The sequence below is a fragment of the Heliangelus exortis genome, chromosome 25 (assembly GCF_036169615.1).
Source record: "Heliangelus exortis chromosome 25, bHelExo1.hap1, whole genome shotgun sequence".
Classification (NCBI taxonomy): Eukaryota; Metazoa; Chordata; class Aves; order Apodiformes; family Trochilidae; genus Heliangelus; species Heliangelus exortis.
This window is the reverse complement of record NC_092446.1, coordinates 4,059,270-4,079,428: the sequence shown is the minus strand read 5'-3', so window position 1 is coordinate 4,079,428 and position 20,159 is coordinate 4,059,270. Positions and strand designations below refer to the sequence as shown.

The following is a 20,159-nucleotide window of genomic DNA, read 5'->3' as shown; positions in this document are numbered from 1 at the left end:
TTGTGGGGAAAAAGCCTGTTCTTGTCTGGCCTTATGTAGAGATTCCTAGTTTTTATTTGGAAATCCTGACTGGAGTCTGAACAGGTTAATTTGGGTTCCTCAGCTGTCTGAAGGCTGTGTTTTTGTTGATGGTCAGTACACCAATCAAGTGCTCTCAGAACTCCATCTGACACTCAGTAAATGTTCTACAGGGCTACACTCAGTGAGTTGCCTCTTTTTCTCCACTTGTGAGAAGTCAAAGGAAGGTAGGACAGAACAATAAATGCCAGGGTTTTTTTCTTTCTCTGAACTAAGGAATATAAACACTTCTTTCATGTTGGCTTTTCCCCAAAGATGATTTTGCTTCACGAGTGGGGAGTTGTGTGTGTGCTTTATCTTTGAGGAGTTCAGGGGTCCCTGATGTGTTTTGCCACCTCCTTGTCTCAGCCCATGGGACTTGGGGGACTTCCCTGTGGTAATTCACAGCCAAATAAATCTGCAGAAAACTTCCTTGCTGCTCTGTAGAAATCTCAGGCTTGGTTTTGATGCTCTTTTCCTTTCCCAAATGCTGGGGAGGGGGGGGGTGGGAATCCTCCAGTCACAGGGGAGGCAGGAAACCTGAGCCCTGATCTTTCAAGTCAGTCTCCTCCTTCCCTGGAAACTTGTTTGAGTTATTTCACTGCTCATTCAGGCCTCTGAGGGGAGTGATAGCAGTGGGTTGGAAGTCATGTTCTTTGCTTCTCTTCTTCCTAGACTGGCTGATAAAAGCAAAGGGATCTTGGATTCTTCTGTGGCTCAGGACATAGGGGTTGTTCTGACTGATCTAGGTCTTAATGTCACTCTGGGTATTAATATTTGTTGGTGAGGACCAAGTGAACTGGATGTGGTGAGAAGGGTGAAGCAGTTGGTTTAAAATAGGGGGTTTTACAGAGAGTTAAGTGGTAGGGAAGAGTTAAGATGAGGACTTAAACTTGATAGCACTCAAACACATTGGATGAACTGCTGTCCTTCCAGGCAGAAAAGACACTGTAGAAATGAGCCTAAGTAGTTCCTGATGTCACCAAAATGCCAGAACAGCTTGTCCATCCCTGAGCCATGGCTGCTGCCAAACCCTGAGTCCAGAGGTATCATTCCTACCCTGTGTGTTAAACTGTTTAATCTGTTGTGGCTAACTGAAAGCAATAGTGGATGTCATCTTAGTACATGTTGCAGACTGTTGCATCTCTGGTGCCCACAACTCTCCCTTGATGCTACTAAAAATAGGAAAATCCTAGTATGAAACAATTCAGATTTCTTGGACAGCTTTTATCTAGTGCATTAAACCAAACACCTCCAGAATGGCACAAATCCTTGATTATTTTGTATGAAATCTAGGCTTTGAATACATCATGTTTTTAACTATATACCATGCTTTTTTTGTCCTATGCTCCCAAGTTACAAAACATTTAAAAATTAGGTGTGTGTGAAGTGGAAATCTAAGCAGACAACTGTAGCAGAAGGAATTGGGTACAGTGTAATTTTAGTGCAGCTGGACTGCCTTACATGCCTGAACTTGTTCTCAGCCAGTTCCTGTAGCTTAGTCCCCCTTTAACACAGACAATTATAGATCAGTGGTGACACAGTTTATAGTGAGGAATTAGCAATTACAGAATCTTTTGCCTACTGGCAGCTCTTGATTACTTTCCAGGGGGAAGAGCTCTTGCCTGTGTGCAGTGGCAGCAAGTAGAGAGCAGTTCCTGCTGGGAAATTCTCAAAATATTTTACCCAGCTCTTAAAGCCCCTGACCACCTGCTCTGGGGGGGGTTCAGCTGCTGGGGGTGGCTGCATGGCCTCAGGCTCCCAGCAGCATCCTGGAGTTGATTCTGTCACTGAGACCTCTTGGTGCTGGGCAAGGCACAGCACCAGCAGGATGGTGGGGCTGCCCCTGGGTGTGCTGCTCTATAAATGTCTGCTAAAGGCCAGGGGTTTCCTTTTGGAAATGGTTTGGGGTTTTGCCACTGGTGTGACCTTTCTGGGGCCTCTTGTGCTGCCCCTGCAGAGGGTGCAGTGTTGCTTCTCCTCACCACAGGTTTCTGTCTTCCTGGAACATCCCACTTGAATTTGGAACTGTCTGTTTTCAGCTGAGACAATTAAATGTTTTTCTGTGGCTTCATGTGAGAAAATAAATAAGCTTTGAATTATTCAGCTTTTTTTTTTTCTCTCTCTCTTCAGCTGTTCAGCTTAAAGCTTTTAACTTCCCTTAGTGGTTCTTTTGGGTCATCTGATGTCTTCTAAGGTGGTTTCTCAGCCTCATGGTTTAGTGTAAGAGGTGAAGAGTGAAGATAACTGACAGAGTTTGCTTTCTGAAATTATGTCTGTCAAAAGCTATTCACCAATTAAAATTGTACTCCTCCAAAACTTCTGGAGACTTCCCACTTAATTGCCATGTGCCACAGCTACTGCAAATGTCTGAATTGAAAATTCCAGGTAAAAGTACTCCCCTATGGCACAGTGAGTGCATCTTCCTCTGAAGCTTTGAGTGAGGCATCTCCTACCTGAGGAGCAATGGGAGAGCTGGGTGAGGTGTCCTGGCTCCTGATGTTATCCATCCACTTCCCCAGGAGCTGGGGCAAATAAAATCCAAAGAAGACACTAGAAATGTAGTGACAAAAAGAGTGGACTTCAGTTGTCCATCCTCATGTACATCTTTAGCCTCTCCCACCTGTTTCATGAAGAGATGTTCCATTATTTAGGAGTGAGAAATTATCCATCTGCTGCACTATTTCTTTTACCCATTTCTTTCTGGTTTTAACAACAGACACCTTCTGGAGTGTTCTGGTTCCATCCTGCAGTTGGAGGACAGGAGGAAGGGCTGTACAGGTTGACAGTTTGGTTGTGGAAAGAGTACAGAGTGTTTTAGATAACCTGTTATGTTCTTGAGGTTTTATTGTACTCTTATATCACTGCTCAGTTTGTGCACTGCATGTTTCCAGGAGAGTAGCACCCGAGCTGCTTTTCTCATAGCAAAATATTGCAATTTTTGAGTGCTGAGGACTTCCAGGGAACACAGAGTTCAGCTTGGGCACTCACCTGGCTTTTCCCTTCCTCCACAGGGGGAGCGAACTGTAACTTGGAACTCTTTGTTGCAGTTGCTCTGCACAACAAAGTGACCAAGTCCATTTGTCAGAGTGCTTTCTACTTAATAAATGTCCTCTGCTTATTGCCTGTGCATGATCCAAGGGCTGCATCCTGTGGAAATCCTACAAGGAAGGCTGATTTGGTATTGCACTGAGAACTCCTTCAGCCTTTGCTCTTACTGAAGGCTCAGGAGTCACTGAAAACTTTCACCCCTTAGGTGGGGATAGGTGGGGTGGCTGGAGGAATGGGCAGGAGTGATTAAAAGCAAAATTTCCATGCTGGATTTTGAGCTTAAGCTGTGATTTGATTTCAGTTTTAACCCCCCAAAAACCTACCTTTTAAAAACAAAACAAAACCTTTTCCTTTCGATTTTTCTTCAAAGAATTTGACAATAAATGAAAACTCAAATTCCTATAACACCTACAGATAAAATTTTAAAGTGGCTTCTTTCTCCTTGAGATGTTATTTTGGAGTGGGATTCTTCTTTGTCACCCCATACATTAGACGACATCATAAGGAAGTTAGTTTTTTTTTTTTTTTCCCCCGAGTTCAAATATTTAAGCTGCTGGATTGAAAACAAAAATATTCTTCCCTGTATCAGGGTGTTGGTGGGAGAGGTCTGCTGGAGGGTAGATGATTCCTCCAATTCTCCTGTACCTGTTTTGAGAATATCTGTTTCTCAGGGCTCTTATGTCCCCTGCCTCCTATTTTAGGACGACCTCTTTGGGTTGCTTTCCTTTCCTTCCTTAACTTGTACATGTTGAAAGAATCGTGTTTTCTTGGCAAGAGAAGGGTTAGATCTTGTGCCTGTGTCCTGTTAGGCTGCAGTTATTAAGCCTCAGTGCTTCGATTTCTTCATTCTAAAAAAAAAATAAATATATTTAAGTAATTAAAAGTATATATTTTCAATTACCTGTATATTGCTTGCTGTTTGCACAGCAGTTGGGTTAGATAAGGGGGCTCTTGTTTGTGAATTGATTTGGAAGAGTTTCTTTTCTTTTTGCAGAAGTCAGTGGTGACCTGGTTAATTGGGTGTAATTACTCTCTAAATATATTGGTTTAACATAACAAAAGGCTGTCTGGGAACACAAAAAAAAAAAAAAAAAAAAAAAAGGGAAAGAAGGGCTCAAGATAAACCAGCTCTTTGCAAACACTTGAGTTGTTAAGGGACATCTCCAGAGTTATTAGCAGAGAGGGTTTTAACGTCACTGTTGTAATTTAGCTCCTGAGGCTTTGAAACAAAGCAGCAGAGCAGAAGAAGTGATTTGAAAAGGAAAACTTTCCCTGGGTCTGCGGGTGGGATTTGTTGCAGAAGCACTTGACACAGAAGAGTCATGGGATGCCCTTGGAGAGGAAGCAGTGGGATACCCATAGTTAGAGTGAATTGGGTTGCTAATGTGGAGCTGGAATAAAGCTTTATTTGCAGCCCTGCTCACTCTGTCTTTTTAGATCCTTGCTCTTAGGGCTGAACTTGAGCTCTGTGTTGGTTTGAAGCAGGATCACCTTGTCTGGGGGTGACTTCTGCTTGCAGACAGCTCTCAGGAGTCTGAGCCTGAACCCTGTCAGACCTGCTCTGGGAGCACGGCAGAATTACAAACTGTTTCCAGTCCAGGAGTGCTCTAAAAACGGGAAAATTGCTTCATTTAGGAAAGGTAAGGGGAGGGCCTGACACCTGGAGGGCTATGTTAAGAAAGAGATGTATGGCCACCCCTGTAATTAGGAGATCAGTCAGGTAAACATTACAGTGGCTGGGTTTGGTGTGATCATCTTTGTTTCAGAGTTGTTCTGGTTTATGGTAGTAATTTGTCTCACGTGGCAGAGAGCAAAGGGGTAGTGTGCAAGTCACACCTAGGAGGAGTAAAATAAAGTAGAGATGGACATTTTAAGCAGAAGCCTTGAGAAGATAACCCCTTCATCTCAGAGGTCTAACTCCATTCCTGGCCTGAAATACCTGCAGTTAGCACTCTGCAATTACAGCAGGTGCACAAGGGGAAAGACCTAAAAGAAAAAAAATAATTTCTTTTTATCTATATTTTAAAGAAAGACAAGTTTCTGGGCCTTGAGTGTGTGTTTGACCTTGAAACCATCCCATTAATATTTGCATTTGTTTGTAAACTCCACTGTTGTGGAATCACAGAATCCTAGAACTGGCTGGGTTGGAAGGGACCTCAGAGCTCATCAAGTCCAACCCTTGCTCCACTCCCCCCGTGGTTCCCAGCCCATGGCACTGAGTGCCACATCCAGGCTCTTTTGAAATATCTCCAGGGATGGAGAATCCACCCCTTCCCTGGGCAGCCCATTCCAATCTCTGATCACCCTCTCCAGAAAGAAATTCTTTCTAATGTCCAACCTAAACCTCCCCTGGCACAACTTGAGACCTCTTGTGCCCTCTTGTCTTGCTGAGAGTTGCCTGGGAAAAGAGCCCAACCTCCCCCTGGCTCCAACCTCCTTTCAGGGAGTTGTAGAGAGTGATGAGGTCTCCCCTGAGCCTCCTCTTCTCCAGCCTCAACACCCCCAGCTCCCTCAGCCCTTCCTCACAGGAATTCTGCTGGATCCCTTCCCCAGCCCAGCTGCCTCCTTTGGAAAGCCCAGAGCAGAGGGCACTAACCTACAGCTTGCAGACCCTGCTTGCTTTCCCCAGGCAAAGCCCTGCGTTCAGACTGGTAGCTGGGGGTTCAGTTGGTGGGGAAGGGGGAGCACTGGCTGTAGGAAGGAGTGGGAGCAGCCGAGCAGGAGGGGTTCCTGCTTTTTTTTTTTCCTGGTTGTGTAAGCAGAGAGCACAGGAGCCACACGTGAGCGCCCTGGGTATCTCTGGCAGCAGAGCGGTGCCACACAGCTGCTCCGTGGTTATCTCTTAGGGTTGTCTGTGTCAAAGAACTGAAGTCAGATTTGCTTTGTCATCCTGACTTTGGCTCTTGGCACTTTCAATATCTCTTGAGTTTCTGGAAGCTTCTTTTGCCTTCTCTCTAGTGGGAAGGCCAGGATGCAAAAGCTCTCACCCCAAACTAAACCCATCACACCTTGATCCAGAGCGGTGGGAGTGGGAGGGTGGCCTTGGGGAGGGATATCTGCTGCCAAAAGGGTGGCAAATCTGTTTTTCAGGCTGTGTTGTTCTGTAGTTAGTTTTTAACTAAATGCTGCAGAGGACTGGTGTTGTTTCCCAATGGCAAAGCAAGCAATGAAATCTGACACAGGGGAGGGGAAGAGGGCTGGCAGAGGGCCTGTGTGCACAAATAGCCCACTACCTTTGAAGAGTATTTACAGCCAAGCAAGCAAACAAACAAACAAACAAAAAAAAAACCAGCACAGGCTGCCTTACCCGGAGTCACAGTAGAAAGCTCCCCCTTGGAACTTTAAATTTTTCCTCTCCATGTCAGTGAAATGTCATTGCCACTGATGAGAAGAATCATAACTCACAAGCTGTGGTGTGTCTGAACATGTGTTTGTGCCGTAGTGGATTAGGAAGAGAGAGAGCTGTGTTGCTGCCTTTTGTAGCTCTAAGAATCCCTTTTTGCCTTGGATTGCTGTAATACAGGAAGAAATCCCAGTGAAAACTAAACTCGGGCTCCCAGTCTTAGCTGGTGCAGGAAACAGGAGTCCCTTGGCACAGCCCTGATGGGAGTTATGTAAATCTTGTGCAGTGTAGAAGCAACAGGCGGTTGGTGACGTGAAACTGAGCATTTGTCTCTATTTATTGGCTAATGTGACATGCACCCTTCCTGCAGCATTTGACTGAGCTGGCTGTATTAAATATAGCCCTGACACTCCTCAGTGGAAAACCTCTCAAGCTGAAATAATGGCTTCAGGTCTGAAATTGCTTGTTCTAAACGTGGAAACCTTAACGGGGTGACTCCTGTGCCTCCCCCCAGCACAGTGGGGATGGTGAAAGCCCTGCCTGGGAGCCTCCAGAATTCCCCCATGGATTGCCATGGCCCTGTTGGACACAGAACATTCCTCCAGTGCCTCCCAAGGGATGGGCTGAGCAGGATGGCAGCAGCTCCTGCCCCTTCACAGTGTGATTATCTCCTGGCATTGGTGATGGGTGACCCAAGCCCTGCATCTGCTGGCTGGAGGCAGCTCACAGATCTGCCTAATACTGCTCCTACCCCTCTGACCCAACTCCAGTGCTGTCAGCTGCTACGTTTTGGGTTCTGTTCTCTGTCTTCTCCCATCGTGCAGTGCTGATTTGATCCAGAATGTCTTGATTTCCTTTTTTTTTCCCTTGAACTCTGTAGGAACTGAACAGGAGGCAGTTTCTTTGCTCACTGTTTCAAGCTTCCTTCCAGCTGGCAAGCAGTCCCCAAAGCCCTCTGTTTGCTCTTCCTCAGGGTCATGCTGCAAATGTTTCTCTTTCACCTTGGCTTTCTGGCTTGGGTTGAGACACATGACTCTCCACCACACAATATAACCCTCAGGATCTCACTGTGCCCAGAGAGTGCAGCTTCTGACCAGCCTTCTGCATGGCTTGGTTTTAGGTGGTGCTTTCCAGTTCTTGAAGGTGTTCTTTGGTTTGGTTTGGTTTGGTTTGCCCTATCCTGCTCAAAAAAAAAAACAAAAAAAAAAACAAAAAAAAAAAACCAAAAACAAAAATCTGTGTTGCTTTTTTTTTTTTTAGTCATGAATAAAAGGCATTCTGCCCATTACATTTGGGGAGTTTTTCCTCATCTCCCTTCTCACAGCACCCACTCATAACATTGAAATCAGAGCCACAACCTCAGACATGCATAAACAGAGGAATTACATGACCTGCCAAACACTTACATAATAACTTAATAGTATATCGTGGAACAGCAGCTAAGGCTCATGAATCCTCTTCCTGTTTGGCTGCTCCTCCTTTCAAATTATCAGAAGAGTTTCAGCTGCACCACAACTTGGGAATCAGTAACATTTGTGGCCTTCTGAGCATCCCCAGATTTCCACTGTCATTTGGCCTTATTCATGACAAAGAACTTTTGACTCATATTGTTTCTCAGTTCCTTTGAGCTGTGACTATCCAGAGCTGAGCAGGCACTTTAATGATTAATAAATAGTCTTAGAGTACTCGTGGCTCATACATGACCATGTATTTCAAAAGCAGCAAGGCTTGAGTTGTTATCCCTAACTCCTGATGCCCTTTGGCCCTGAAAGTTATTGTATGAACCTTGTGTTTTGTCCATTCTGTATCTTTGGGTGTTCATTTTGTGCCAAAATAAAACAAAAAGGTTCAGGCCTTCTGAATTAGTTCAAGAAACAAGGCTGATGTAAAAGAATCACCCTGTTGTTGATGTGCTGCTGTGTAGCACTTCCCTCAGTGTCTCTTGAACTTTTTGGCAAATTTCATGGAGTTCATGGGGAAGAGGTTTGCAAGACTTGTAAGTTCCAAGATTTCCAGAGAAAATAAGGAGTGGAGTAGGGACTTGGTCTAAAATAGCATCTCTGGCAAGGAAAATACTGTATTTTGAGCTCTTATTTTGGGGATTGCATGTGTGAGAGAGAAAAACTTTGAAAAAAGATAAGTAACAGAGCTGATATAGTCTGGATAATGCTTTTGTTTAACTGTTTAAGATGCCATCTGTAAACTGTGACAAGAACCCAACCCCCCTGGACTTGAGGCTGTAATCTGTTCCTTTGCTTTCTAGGAACCTGCAAGCTGCCATTGGAGCCTATTATGACTTTGAGAGTCCAAATATCAATGTCCCATCCATGTCCTTTGTTGAAGATGTCACCATAGGTGAGGGAGAGTCCATCCCTCCTGATACCCAGTTTACAAAAACATGGAGGATACAAAACACAGGTAAGACTTGTGGGCTGCAGCAAACCCCATGTAGTGTGGGTTGCCAGAGGTCTGATGGAAGAGATGTGGCAGGAGATTCTCTTTTTTTTTTTTTTTCTTAATGGAAGTAGTTAGGTCTGAAAATAGATTAAGAATCCTTAGCTAGTCATGTTTCTGACTTCATGCAAACAAATTGAACACGTTTTTAAGTCAATTAAGAGATCCCTTTTAATCTCAAAGCCTTTCAGCTCACAGCCAGCCTCTATATTGCCTCTACCCTTCATCACAGCATTTCCCTGAGCATCCCTGGTGTTTGGTCTCTGCAGAGAGCTCTCTGTGTTCTCTGGGGAGGCAGTGATGCAGTGATCAAACCCTCATAAGAGGCAGTGCATGGCTGGTACCTTTTACTGTTTTAATCCAGTTTTGATGGAATTGCTTTTTCATGCTTTGAGAAGATGCCAGGCTGGAAAGACCACATTCCAGTAGGAAAGAAGGCAAAACAGGGACTGGAATCCAGGAAGTGAGACTGGGCAAAATACATTCTCAAGGCTTGATCTGTGGGGATGGAGTCAGAGGGAAAAATGAGATGCAGAGGGAATCCCTTGTCTTCAGGTGTTGAGATGACAGGATGTTACCTGGATGTTTAGGCTGTGTGTCTGAATTGAAATTACCTGCTTGCTCTTTTGTGAGGAAGGATGATAACATAACAAGGTGTAGTATCAGGAATCATCATGAGTAAAGTTCAGCTCTGTTATGTTTCTCCTGCTCAATAACTGCAGTACTTGACTGCTGTACAGATTTGTGCTGAATATCAAAGTATAACAGAAACTAAAACCCTACTGAAAATCTGGGAGCATTTCATCAGGATATAGGAGGGAGTGTGTGTTTAAGAGCAGTAATTTACACTAATTTATAGAGCCTGTGTTCTAGAGAAAGGGCTTAATTCTGGCATTTTACTTTTTTTGCCTCCATTTGGTTGACTTAGTGCAATAGAAAGTTGGCATCTATGGCTTGCTTAGACTCCAATAATGTGAAAAATTCACTGGCTATTTTTTATAACTGTCTCAAGTACAGGTCTTACAAATGCAGTGAGTTGGACAGGCCCTGTTTCTGCACTTCCTAGTACCTTAATTTGTGACAATACCCCTACCTTGCTCCTTTCAGGCTCCTTCCTTACTTGTTCCTCTGATGTACTTTTCTGCATGCAAATTTTAATTTAATTTAACATCCTAGCTCAAGCAATGTTTCATTCTTCTTGGCATGTTTGACCTTCTGAAATCCACGGGCCTTCTAAAATGAGGAAAGGGAGTTTATCTTGACTTACAAGTTCCTGGCAAAGCCAACATTTGTTTTGGCTTCCATGGGGGTTAAAGCCTGACTTAAAATGTACATCTGTACTCTGACAGCAGTGCTGGAGGCAGATCTTGTTAAAACCATGCTGTTGAGGCATGTTTTAGTTAAATGCAGCTTCCATGCTGTGTTATGACTGTGCAGTTTAAGGAGGACTGCAACGTTTTAAAACCTTTTTATGGTTTAATTAAGGTATGATATCAAAGGACTCCAGTGTTTCCAGATAATATCTGCTTGTTAGGCAGATAACTGAAGCAAAGCCAAGGTTTAACAGCTCAACAGGAACCTTTGGTTGGATGACTCCAGTTCTGGAACACAAAATACCTGAGGCATGTGTCACTCAAGCATTCAGTGTCTGACAAGTGTGGAGCAGAGCCCTGAGAGTTGTCAGGTTTAGGTGTGCAAGCAGTAAGCTGGGTTCAGTCTGATTTTCATGTGTGTTATTAAAACTTAATACCCTGCTCTGGTACCTTCCAGGCCTGTGCTTGGCTGTTCTGCCAAAAGCCCAGTTTGTAGAGTAAAACCATTGCTGAAAAAGCAGCAGGATTTAAGACTTGCTTCCTCTTCCCACTCTCCCCCCAGCTGCTGCTGGCTCTGCAGGACAGTTACTACAATTTATCCTCTCCTGAGAGATGAGTGTACTGAAACAGAATGACATAATCATCATTTCATTTTATGGGGCTTATCAGTTGCAGTGTTTGAGGCACCTTGCAAGCCTAAAGCCATTAAACCCGATAAAAATCACATAAATTATTTAAAGTGAGCCATGTTGCTGGGCTGCCAGCCTTTTCAGAGGAGACTTCATACCCAGCTCCCCCACACCCCCACCTGAGGGCAGCTCAGCTCCTCTTTCAGAGACCTCCCTCTCTCAGCAGGGTTTCCAGCTTTAGTGGTATCTCTCTGGTTGTTCACATCACACTTGCCCTGCTAGCTTGGGAATTCCAGAAATAAGGATTTGACTGGAAACCCAGTCCCTGCCATGTCTTCCTGGAGAACCCACAGGGACTGAATTAGCAGCAGACTGCTGCAGAGGGTGCTGAGGTCAGATCAGCATCCCCTGCCCTTGTCTCAGACTAGACATAGAGTACTTCCAAGCTTTTTGGTGGATCAGGCTTTCCTTGGCAGCTTCCACCTTCCTCAGGCAAGCAGAAGGTGTGCTTAAAGTCATTCCTTCATCATGAGAAGTTTTAGGGGAAGAAGCAAAAGGAAATTCTGCTCACTGTGATTTTTTTCTCTACTCTCAGAAAAGCTTTTTGCCTGCCCCAGGACTTTTGTCATCTTTGGCTGTGGCTGTGCTTGGGTGCAGTAACTGTTCTCTGTATCTGTACAGACACCCAGGTCATGCTGTCAGGATCTGCAGTCTAAAAACTCATCTCCACAAATCAGATGTTCACAATTCTACCTTTGCACAAGGCTGAGTGAAGCATTGATGCTGGAAGGGAAATAAATCCATTTAGAAAATAGTACTGGCTCTTCAATTTTAGTTCAAGCTAGTAGTTCCTCTTGGGGCTTAACAAGCTTAAAAAAAAAAAACAAACTTGAAAGAAAATGTTTCCAGCAGTTTATATTATTGACATGTATTTTGATGTGGCAGGTTTCAGGAGCTATGTGTTAGGGGGACAGAAAGAAATGAGGTCTGACCTCATTTTTGTCTCTAGCATTGGTAAAATGTATAAGTGTGTCAGTTATGTTGATTTTTTGTTTGTTTGTTTGGGGTTTTTTTTTGGGTTTTTTTGCAGCTCTTACACTGTGACTTTGAGATCTGTGTGTGTATAAAGACCTAGTGATAATTCAAAGAGAAATATAAATTGTCCTGCTGAGTTCAGAATGGCCCAGTTAAACCTTGTCTGCAAACTGGATTCTTCAGCATCCATTGCCTCCTGTGTTCTGTGTATCTTGGTGTTCCTCTGACTGCCCAACAACTGCACAACTCCTTTTTTTTTTTGTTTTTTAAGTGTGTTGCACCCAGCCTCACCCAGACACAAACCTCGTCCTGCTGCACTCTCAGTAACTCTTCCTTCTCTCTCATCCCAGGGACAGAAGCCTGGCCCCCAGGGGTTTGTCTGAAGTATGTTGGGGGAGACCAATTTGGGCACGTGAACATGGTGATGGTGAGGTCCCTGGAGCCCCAGGAGATTGCAGATGTGAGTGTCCAGATGTGCAGCCCCAGCACAGCAGGAATGTATCAGGGACAGTGGCGAATGTGCACTGCCACGGGACTCTACTACGGAGGTGAGTGCTGATCCCTGCCCCCCCTCTGCAGCCTCCTCCTCCCCTCCACAGACAGAGTGGGTGCTCGTGGCCCCTTGCAGATAATAAAGGGGGAAGGGAGAGCTCTGCCAGCTCTGGGACTAAATATAGAAGAAAATTGAGTAGAGGAAACACGGAGTGAGCTGCTTTGTTGTCTTGCTCGGCACCAAACTGTTTTCTAAACACTGGAACAAATGGCAGGTTACAGAGAGCTCTGAAAAGCAAAGCACCATGCTCCTCCTGCAAGCTCTTTCCCAGTTGATTCTGGCTGGGATTCTTTCTTGCTTGTGCAGCACTGAACATCAGGTACTATGTATGGGCAGAAAAATCTATTTGAAGTAGCAAAAACCTCATCTGAAGCTCAGTGAGGGTGCAGGTGTCAGATGTGTAACTCCATGTGCTCAGCTCTGTCAACCATTTTTCTGTGTTTAAAAACCACTTTTGGATGTTTTACCTGGTGTCTCAGCCTGAGCCACCAACATCTTGATTCACTTGGAGCCTTTCTGTTACTTTTAGCCAGCTGCAGCTTATCCTGAACATCTTTGTGTCTGGCCTGGCAGCTGGGAAGATCCCAAGTTTGGTGGCTTAGGCTGAGAGATGTGAGTGCTCCCAGTCAAAACCATCTCTGTGCTCACAAGTACAGGGGTTTTGGTAGAACTGTTGGTAAATATGCAACTCCTCAGTGTCAAGGGTGGATGTAACTTGTCCTTGAACAAAGGGCAGACTCAAAATCACTTTGGCTACCAAGCTTTGAGTCACAGATGCCCAGGTTGCAACTAGATGATCTTTAAGGTCCTTTCCAACCCATTCTGTCATTCCCTGCCCTTTAATTAGTGGCTTTGAAGCTGCTTAATCCCCCAGAGGTCAGGTCCAGCAGCTATATGAGGGCCTGGCCAGCAGCTGGGGCTGTCACCCCTTGGTTTGTCACCCTGGCAGGGCTCTGGTAGCCCCGGGGCCACCGGGTGTGGGGCTGTGGGCGAGCAGCAGGGGGAGCTGTGGAGCTGCTGCAGGGGGGGGTCAGAGCTCTAGTGGGGTCACAGCCCTGGCAGGGTGATGGGGAGGTCCTGGAGCATGTTGTGGTTTTGTAAGGTAAAGTTCTGCTGTTTTTAATGCTGTCTTTAATTAGTTAATGCAAACTAATGAACCCAACCCTGGTATACATAGGAGGGTGGAAGGAGAGAGCTTCAGTGCTTCTGTAAGTCAGTGAACGAGTTGGGGGTCTTCAGCCTGGAGAAGAGAAGGCTCCAGGGAATCCTTAGAGCACCTTCTGGTACCTGAAGGGCTCCAGGAAAGCTGTGGAGGGACTTGGGACAAGGGCCTGGAGGGATGGGATGAGGGGGAAGGGTTTCAATCTGCAAGCATTTAGGATGTTTAGGTTGGACGTTAGGAGGGAATTCTTTGGGGTGAGGGTGCTGAGCCCCAGGGTGCCCCCAGAAGCTGTGGCTGCCCCATCCCTGGCAGTGTCCAAGGTTGGATGGGGCTTGGAGCACCCTGGGCTGGTGGGAGGGGTCCCTGCCCATGGCAGGGGTGGCACTGGGGGAGCTTTAGGGTCCCTTCTAAGAGGAGCCATTCTGTGATTCCATGGAATCCAACAGGTCCTGCTGTCTGCAGCACAAAGGAGCCCCTTTCAGGTTAACACTTGAGTGCAGGAAACCTGGAAAGAGTCACACATGGTGTGAGGTGCTGCTGAGCTGAGCTAAGGTTTTGCTGTGCTTATTTTTAATTCTCCCTCCGTGCAGCAAAACAAAATGAACACTTTTAATGGGGAGGTGGAGGGGAAAAAAAACCAGTGAGTGTGGGTTTGGATACATACCAAGAAATGTATTTATGTAAATAGGCTGTGAAGTTTGCATGAAGTGTAAATGAAAGAATAAATGAAATAACAATCTTGTCTGTGTACAAGAGGCAGACGTGCGTTAGGTGAGAACTCTGTTTTTCTTATTTTAACCAGTAGCTTGTGAGTTTGTGTGGTAGCCTATCAGGGCTGGCTATCCTGGTTTGAGCCAGGATATTGCTGGCAAAATTGCAAATTCCAGGCCAGTGTTAAACTGGGACACTTACCCACCTCCTCTTGAATGTTTTAGAACCAGAATGGAGATATTTCACCCTGAATTGTCACAATTCCCTTCTAAGTCACCTTTTGGTTGTTTTCTTTTAATAGTCAAGCCTTTCAAAACTAAACAAAAGGCATTGCCTTTTCTTTACTCTCAGAGCAGAAGATTGGCAGTGATGTCTCCTGGCTCTCATTTCAGTCTTTTTGGGTATCCTTGGATAAAATCACTTCAGATTTTCTTTTTTCAGTGTATCCTATTGGTAACCTGGAGTTTCAAGCTGTCATGTCAGTTTTGTTCCTGAATGTTCTTAGCTGGTTTCTCTAAGTCCAGTAGTAGAACTTCCCTGGTTTTCTGGAAAGATTGGGCACTAAATTAGTCTTTAACCAGGACTTCTGCTATTTCATAAAAACGTGTTTTAAACGCTCTTTTATTTTTTCCCTTGCTATAGTAAAAACAATTCACATTCTGTTTTCCTCCTCCTGCCCCTTTCTTCTCTAGTGACAACCCAGGTGTCTTTTATTTATTTTTTTTTTTTTTTCCACAGATGTCATCTGGGTGATCCTCAGCGTGGAAGTTGGAGGACTTCTAGGTGTAACACAGCAGCTCTCATCCTTTGAGACGGAGTTCAACACACAGCCACACCGCAAGGTAGAAGGAAACTTTAACCCCTTCGCCTCTCCACAGAAGAACAGGCAACCAGATGAAAACAACCTAAAAGACCCTGGGGGTTCCGAGCTAGGCACAATCAGCAAAAACACATGGGGGCCTGCTCCTGACCAAATCGAACAAGATCAGAATGGACTCTCACAAAACTCTGTAAATCTCTCCCCCAGCAGTCACTCGAACAACTTGTCGGTAGTGACGTACAGTAAGGTAGGTGCCCTGGGAGAACAGGAGAATGGGTAGGTGAGGAGACTCTGGGGTCTGTAATAGTTTCTTCGTTGCAAACTGCAAAGCCTTTCCCTTCTGCTTCTGCCAGACCTGCTAAGGAAGGTTTTGAATTTGACTGTCTGACTCTGCCGACTCCTCGTGTTCCATTAAAATATTTTTGCCTCTGATTGATAGACTCGACCAGATCCACCTTTTTGGTTTTGCTTCAAGTCCTTCTTTAAATTTATATAATCTTGTCTGGGTGCTGTAACTTTTAGTGGCTGGAGCCTGCTCCAGCTGCCTGTGCAAATAAGTCAAAATATCTCTCTAGATGTGCTCCTGAGTTTTACATAATTTTGAAAAGAGAAAAAAATAACCACACCCCCAAACCCTGAGATTAACCAGATAACTTCCTTTTAGTTGGTGTGGGGAGACTACAGAGCTCAACTTTCTGATCCCAGAAGCTACCTGTCAGGAACAGTCAATTAAAGGACTGTTCCTGTCTTTGTCCTTGTCTTGTTTATAATTGTAGGCGACTTTTAAATTATCTTGACTTTTAAATCTTTCTCCAAAGCTTGCTTGGTGTATGCTATAGGAGTCTGGGTGATATTTTGACTGTTTTTATTTGCTTGTGTGTGAAAAATGAACTGCAGGATTATTTACAATTCAGAATCCACCTGTTAATGCAGCCAGTATGTGTAGGTGTGTACTGCCGTATGTCAAACTAGTTTGATTTTTAAACTCCTTTAAAAATGCTTTACTGTACTTTAAGCAGGCTGTGTAGGACAATAACACTTGGTTGCTGAATGACTTAATAAAGCCCTAATGTTAGTTCACCTACAGCACTTTAGTTCCTAACTGGATGAACTGCCTGTCCTCTACCAGTGGATCATATTTTAGTGACCTACTTTGCACCAGGGCTATGCATTTTTATTTTTTTTTTTTTTTTAACTGATGGCATGCATGGGATTAACTGTTTGACAGACAACCCATCACCCCTCTTTGTGTTTTGCACCCAACCCCATGAATCCCTGTCAAAGCTGTATTGCCTCCTGCTCCAAGATCCTTGCTCACTCCAAATGCAGTGGATGGCTTAGGATGTGGTTTGAAAATAAAGCCTTTCACCTGTCAGCTCAAATACAACCTGAACCAGCAGTGACTGAAGGCTGCATTGGTTGTGTGGTGGATAGTGGTGTTCCCCAAAGAGATGGGTCCCTGTCTGACTTGCAGAGACCATCTGTGTGCTGGGAGAGCTTCTCTGCATCAGTTTATCTCAGGGGTTTAGGTGGCAAGTGCTGCTCTGCAGCTGTTTTACCTGTCCCAGCAAAGCTTGGTGAAAGCTCTGTGTGTCAGTTCATCAAAAATAACAATCAGTTACCAAGTGCAGCTTTGGGTGAGAGAGGGGACTTAGCCTTTTGTGGCTAAAATACTGGGTTTATTTTGAGTAGAAAAACTCACTTATGCTTTTTATGGTGGTTAGCTGTAGATTGGAGGTGGCTTTTTTTTTTGCTTTTTTTTTTTCCCCTTTTTTTTTTATTTCCCTATTTTTTTTATTCCCTATTTGGCTATTTTCTGAGTGCAGAGCTTGGCAGTTGCTTTGTAGTTGGTTTGCACTTGCAGGTGAATAGATGTGGAACTGCTTATATATATATATATATATATATATATATATATATGCACTTCTGAAAATTCTTGTGCTTTTGTGGGGTTTTGGCAGTACTGTGGCCTTCAGTTTTTGGTAGGTCTCTCCCTGTGGTTTTTATCCCTGCCCTTCCTAGAGAGGGGAGGGTGGTGTGGGCACCAGGAGGTAAAAGTTTACCAACAGATTCTTGGCTGAGGAGTAGATGCTTTGTGTTTTCTGAGAACATAGGTGTAAGAAGCCAGGAACCTAGTGGGGGTGCAGAGGATGTGGCAAAGGTCAGATCCACTGCAGAAAAGAAAACCCAAAAGGAGAGAGAAGCACTGGCAGAGAGGATTTTGCTAAATTCAGCTCAGCTCATTTAGTTACCAACCCAGAGCTCACAGTCTGTACCTCTTGAGACAGGAGCCATTACACTCAGACCTCAGAGGTAGGGTAGGTGGCCTCTTTCTCCTTTTTGTTGTTGGTTTGGTTTGGGTTTGGTTTTGACTTTTTTATTTCTTTTTGTATTTACTGAGTATTCTTGGATGGATCTGAGGTGAATTATCTGAGATAAAAGCAGAAATTCTGCTGCTTGCTTGCTTCAGGAGGGTAACTTTATGGTCCTTTTTGGAGATGGAGTGGGGTATGTGGAAGTTCATTGGGTTTTTTATTCTTTTATTTTGTTGTTGAGTTTTTGTTGGGGTTTTTTTTGCTTCTAATACAGTATTTCTCTTTGTGACATAATTTAAAAAGTTAGCTTTTCCTTTGGAGGCCATTCTTAAGGTAGGTCTGACAATTCTTAAGGTAGGTCCTGTTCCAGCTTTGCCCTTTCCTATCAAGGGCAGGAGTCTCTCTGCCACAGACTTAATATTCATCTTGGTACAATACTGTTTCTGTAGTGAAGAAGTCTGGGTAGGTTTATATCCTAGAGGTTTGGTCTTTAAAATCACCAGGTGAACATTCCTCACCTTCCCTGGTTTAGCTCTACCACTGCTGCCTGCCTTCTTCCTGCAGTCTGGAAAATAAAGGATTTTTTTTTTTTTTTCTAAAAAGGGGTAACATGTAAGAGGTAACTAATTCCTTCAAGGAAAAGAGCTTACTGGAGGTGATGTCAGAAGTATTAAACCACCTGATCAACAGATGGTGTTCCAGTACCTGGTAGGAAAAGCTATATCTGGCCCATCTTCCCCACTTCCCTGGGGCCTTGACCTGCACTCTGCTGCTTGAGAGGGGGAAAAGAAAACTCAGGGCATCTGGAGCTGTTCTTGTGATTGAATATTGGTGTGAAAGGTTTTATTTCAGTCTCAAGGAGCAGGCAAGAGAGTACTGTGGGTCTGTTATAAAGTTGCACATCAGGATTCCTGGATTTGATTTATCTTGGGCAGAACCTCTGTTGGGTTTTGTCTGGTTTTCTGTACCTGGAGAGTGCAGTGAATCCCTCCTCATGTTTGACACATCACTTGGTGAGGTCCCAGCAAAGGGGGTGGGTGAGGATTAGTGAAGGTGTTCAGAAGGGCCTGTGTCCTGTATTTAGGACTGACAGAAGCCCTTGAATAGTTTTTGGATCACTTTGGAGTCTTCCTCTCTGCCCAGACATTGTAGAGAGCCCCAGTTACATGAGACCAGGAGGTCTTTAGGATAAAGCTGGCAGCAGTTTCTGGCAGCTGTAAAACATCCTGGAAGTTACCAGAGTTTGTCTGTATTGGTTCTCCCTCTGGTGTAACTGAGCAGGTGTGACTTGTCCTCTAGAATTCCCCTTTGGAATCAGGATCTCAGTGACACTGTCGTGCCATCTGCTGCTGGATTATATCAACATTTCACAAGGGGAAGCCTTCAAAATGCATTTATACAGCAGCATAGGGTGAGGTGGTTTGGATGCTCTCTGGTCAGTGAACCAAACTTCCTTAGGAAAACAACCAAACAAAACAAGCTGCTGAATTCCCTGCAAGCAGAGATAAAACCTGTGGTAGGGCTGGAACAAACTAATTGTGATCTTTATATTGTGAAACAAACTTCCTTAGGAAAGCAACCAAACAAAACAAGCTGCTGAAGTCCCTGCAAGCAGAGATAAAACCTGTGGTAGGGTTGGAACAAACTAATTGTGATCTTTATTTGTGCTGGAGTGGTTTGGTTGCCTTCCCTGGGTCCCCCCTGCTCACCTCAGCAAATGAACTGCTGGAAGGTTGCAGCTTGAAGCATGTTGCTCTTCTATCTATTACAGTGGAGTTTTTGCATGTTCTTAAAATTAAAGATGTGCTTAAGTGTGCAGTGTAGGATGCTTATCCCAGGGTGGGGATGAGCTGGGTCAGAGTCCAGATACCCATGCATGGGTATTTTATTCTCCTCTCTGGCAACTGCTTTCTCTCTGTATTCTCCAGAGAGCTGAGGCTAATATAGCTTCCTATTTACTCACTCCTGTCTCATAGCAACACTGTTGAGGTCTCTTGCTGCTCTCTTGTGACAGTCTTTTACATTAAAAGTACAAGATGCAGTCTTACAGTGCCTGGGGAATGAAGAGTTAAATTTCTTAAAGGGAAGAAGTGTACAGGTTTAATTATCTAAAAAGGTCTGAAGTGGAGAGCCATATACTGACGTTCAGATTGTACTTGTCACATATATATAAATATATATATATATATAATATGTATATCTAAATCTGTTGCCCTTGTGAACTGAGGAATTTCTGCTTTCTGTGTGATGCAGAAGTGATGGAGAAGTTCTGGTTCTGCTCAGATTTGCCCTTACAGAACAATTTGCACAGACACCACCATAGCAAAGGGTGTTCCACAGCCTCTCTGCTGTTTATCAGTTCTGTTCATCACTCGTGCCACTCTTCAAACACACTGAAATTTCATTGGCCTTTTGAGTTCACCAAATTAAAATCTTAGCACCTCTTTTCCTGCTGTATTTATGCTCCTTGTCTCACTTCCTTCTGTGTGGAGCTGAACTCTGAGCCCTGCTACTCAACAGCTTCCTAAATGGAAGGGGAAACCAAACCTCTATCCTTAGAGCCTTTAACTGGTTTCCCCTCTCTGTGTGTAAAACTTGCTGCTGCTTCTAAACGTGTGCTTCTTCCAAACCAGGACACTCCAATCTGCAGATTTTTGGAGTACCTCTGTAAACCTAAAAAATGTTTTTCCACTGGAAACTATTTGGGTACCAAACC

General features: G+C 44.4%; 1 protein-coding gene and 1 long non-coding RNA gene across 3 annotated transcripts in view; one reads left to right on the top strand and one right to left on the bottom strand.

The window, feature by feature from the left end:
• Window positions 1–20,159, top strand: part of ILRUN (inflammation and lipid regulator with UBA-like and NBR1-like domains) — a 30,726-nt gene that overhangs the window by 6,232 nt on the left and 4,335 nt on the right. For both annotated transcript variants that reach the window (XM_071768670.1, XM_071768669.1), the window contains exons 2-4: window positions 8,715–8,869; window positions 12,233–12,430; window positions 15,047–15,375. In XM_071768670.1, the coding sequence (XP_071624771.1) occupies window positions 8,715–8,869; window positions 12,233–12,430; window positions 15,047–15,375 (682 nt within the window). The remainder of the gene's footprint in view (window positions 1–8,714; window positions 8,870–12,232; window positions 12,431–15,046; window positions 15,376–20,159) is intronic.
• LOC139807563 (uncharacterized) lies at window positions 1,482–8,050 on the bottom strand. Its single transcript, XR_011730608.1, has 3 exons — window positions 7,858–8,050; window positions 6,416–7,626; window positions 1,482–3,956 (listed from the first exon to the last, which is right to left on the bottom strand). It is a non-coding gene; the product is annotated as an uncharacterized lncRNA (long non-coding RNA).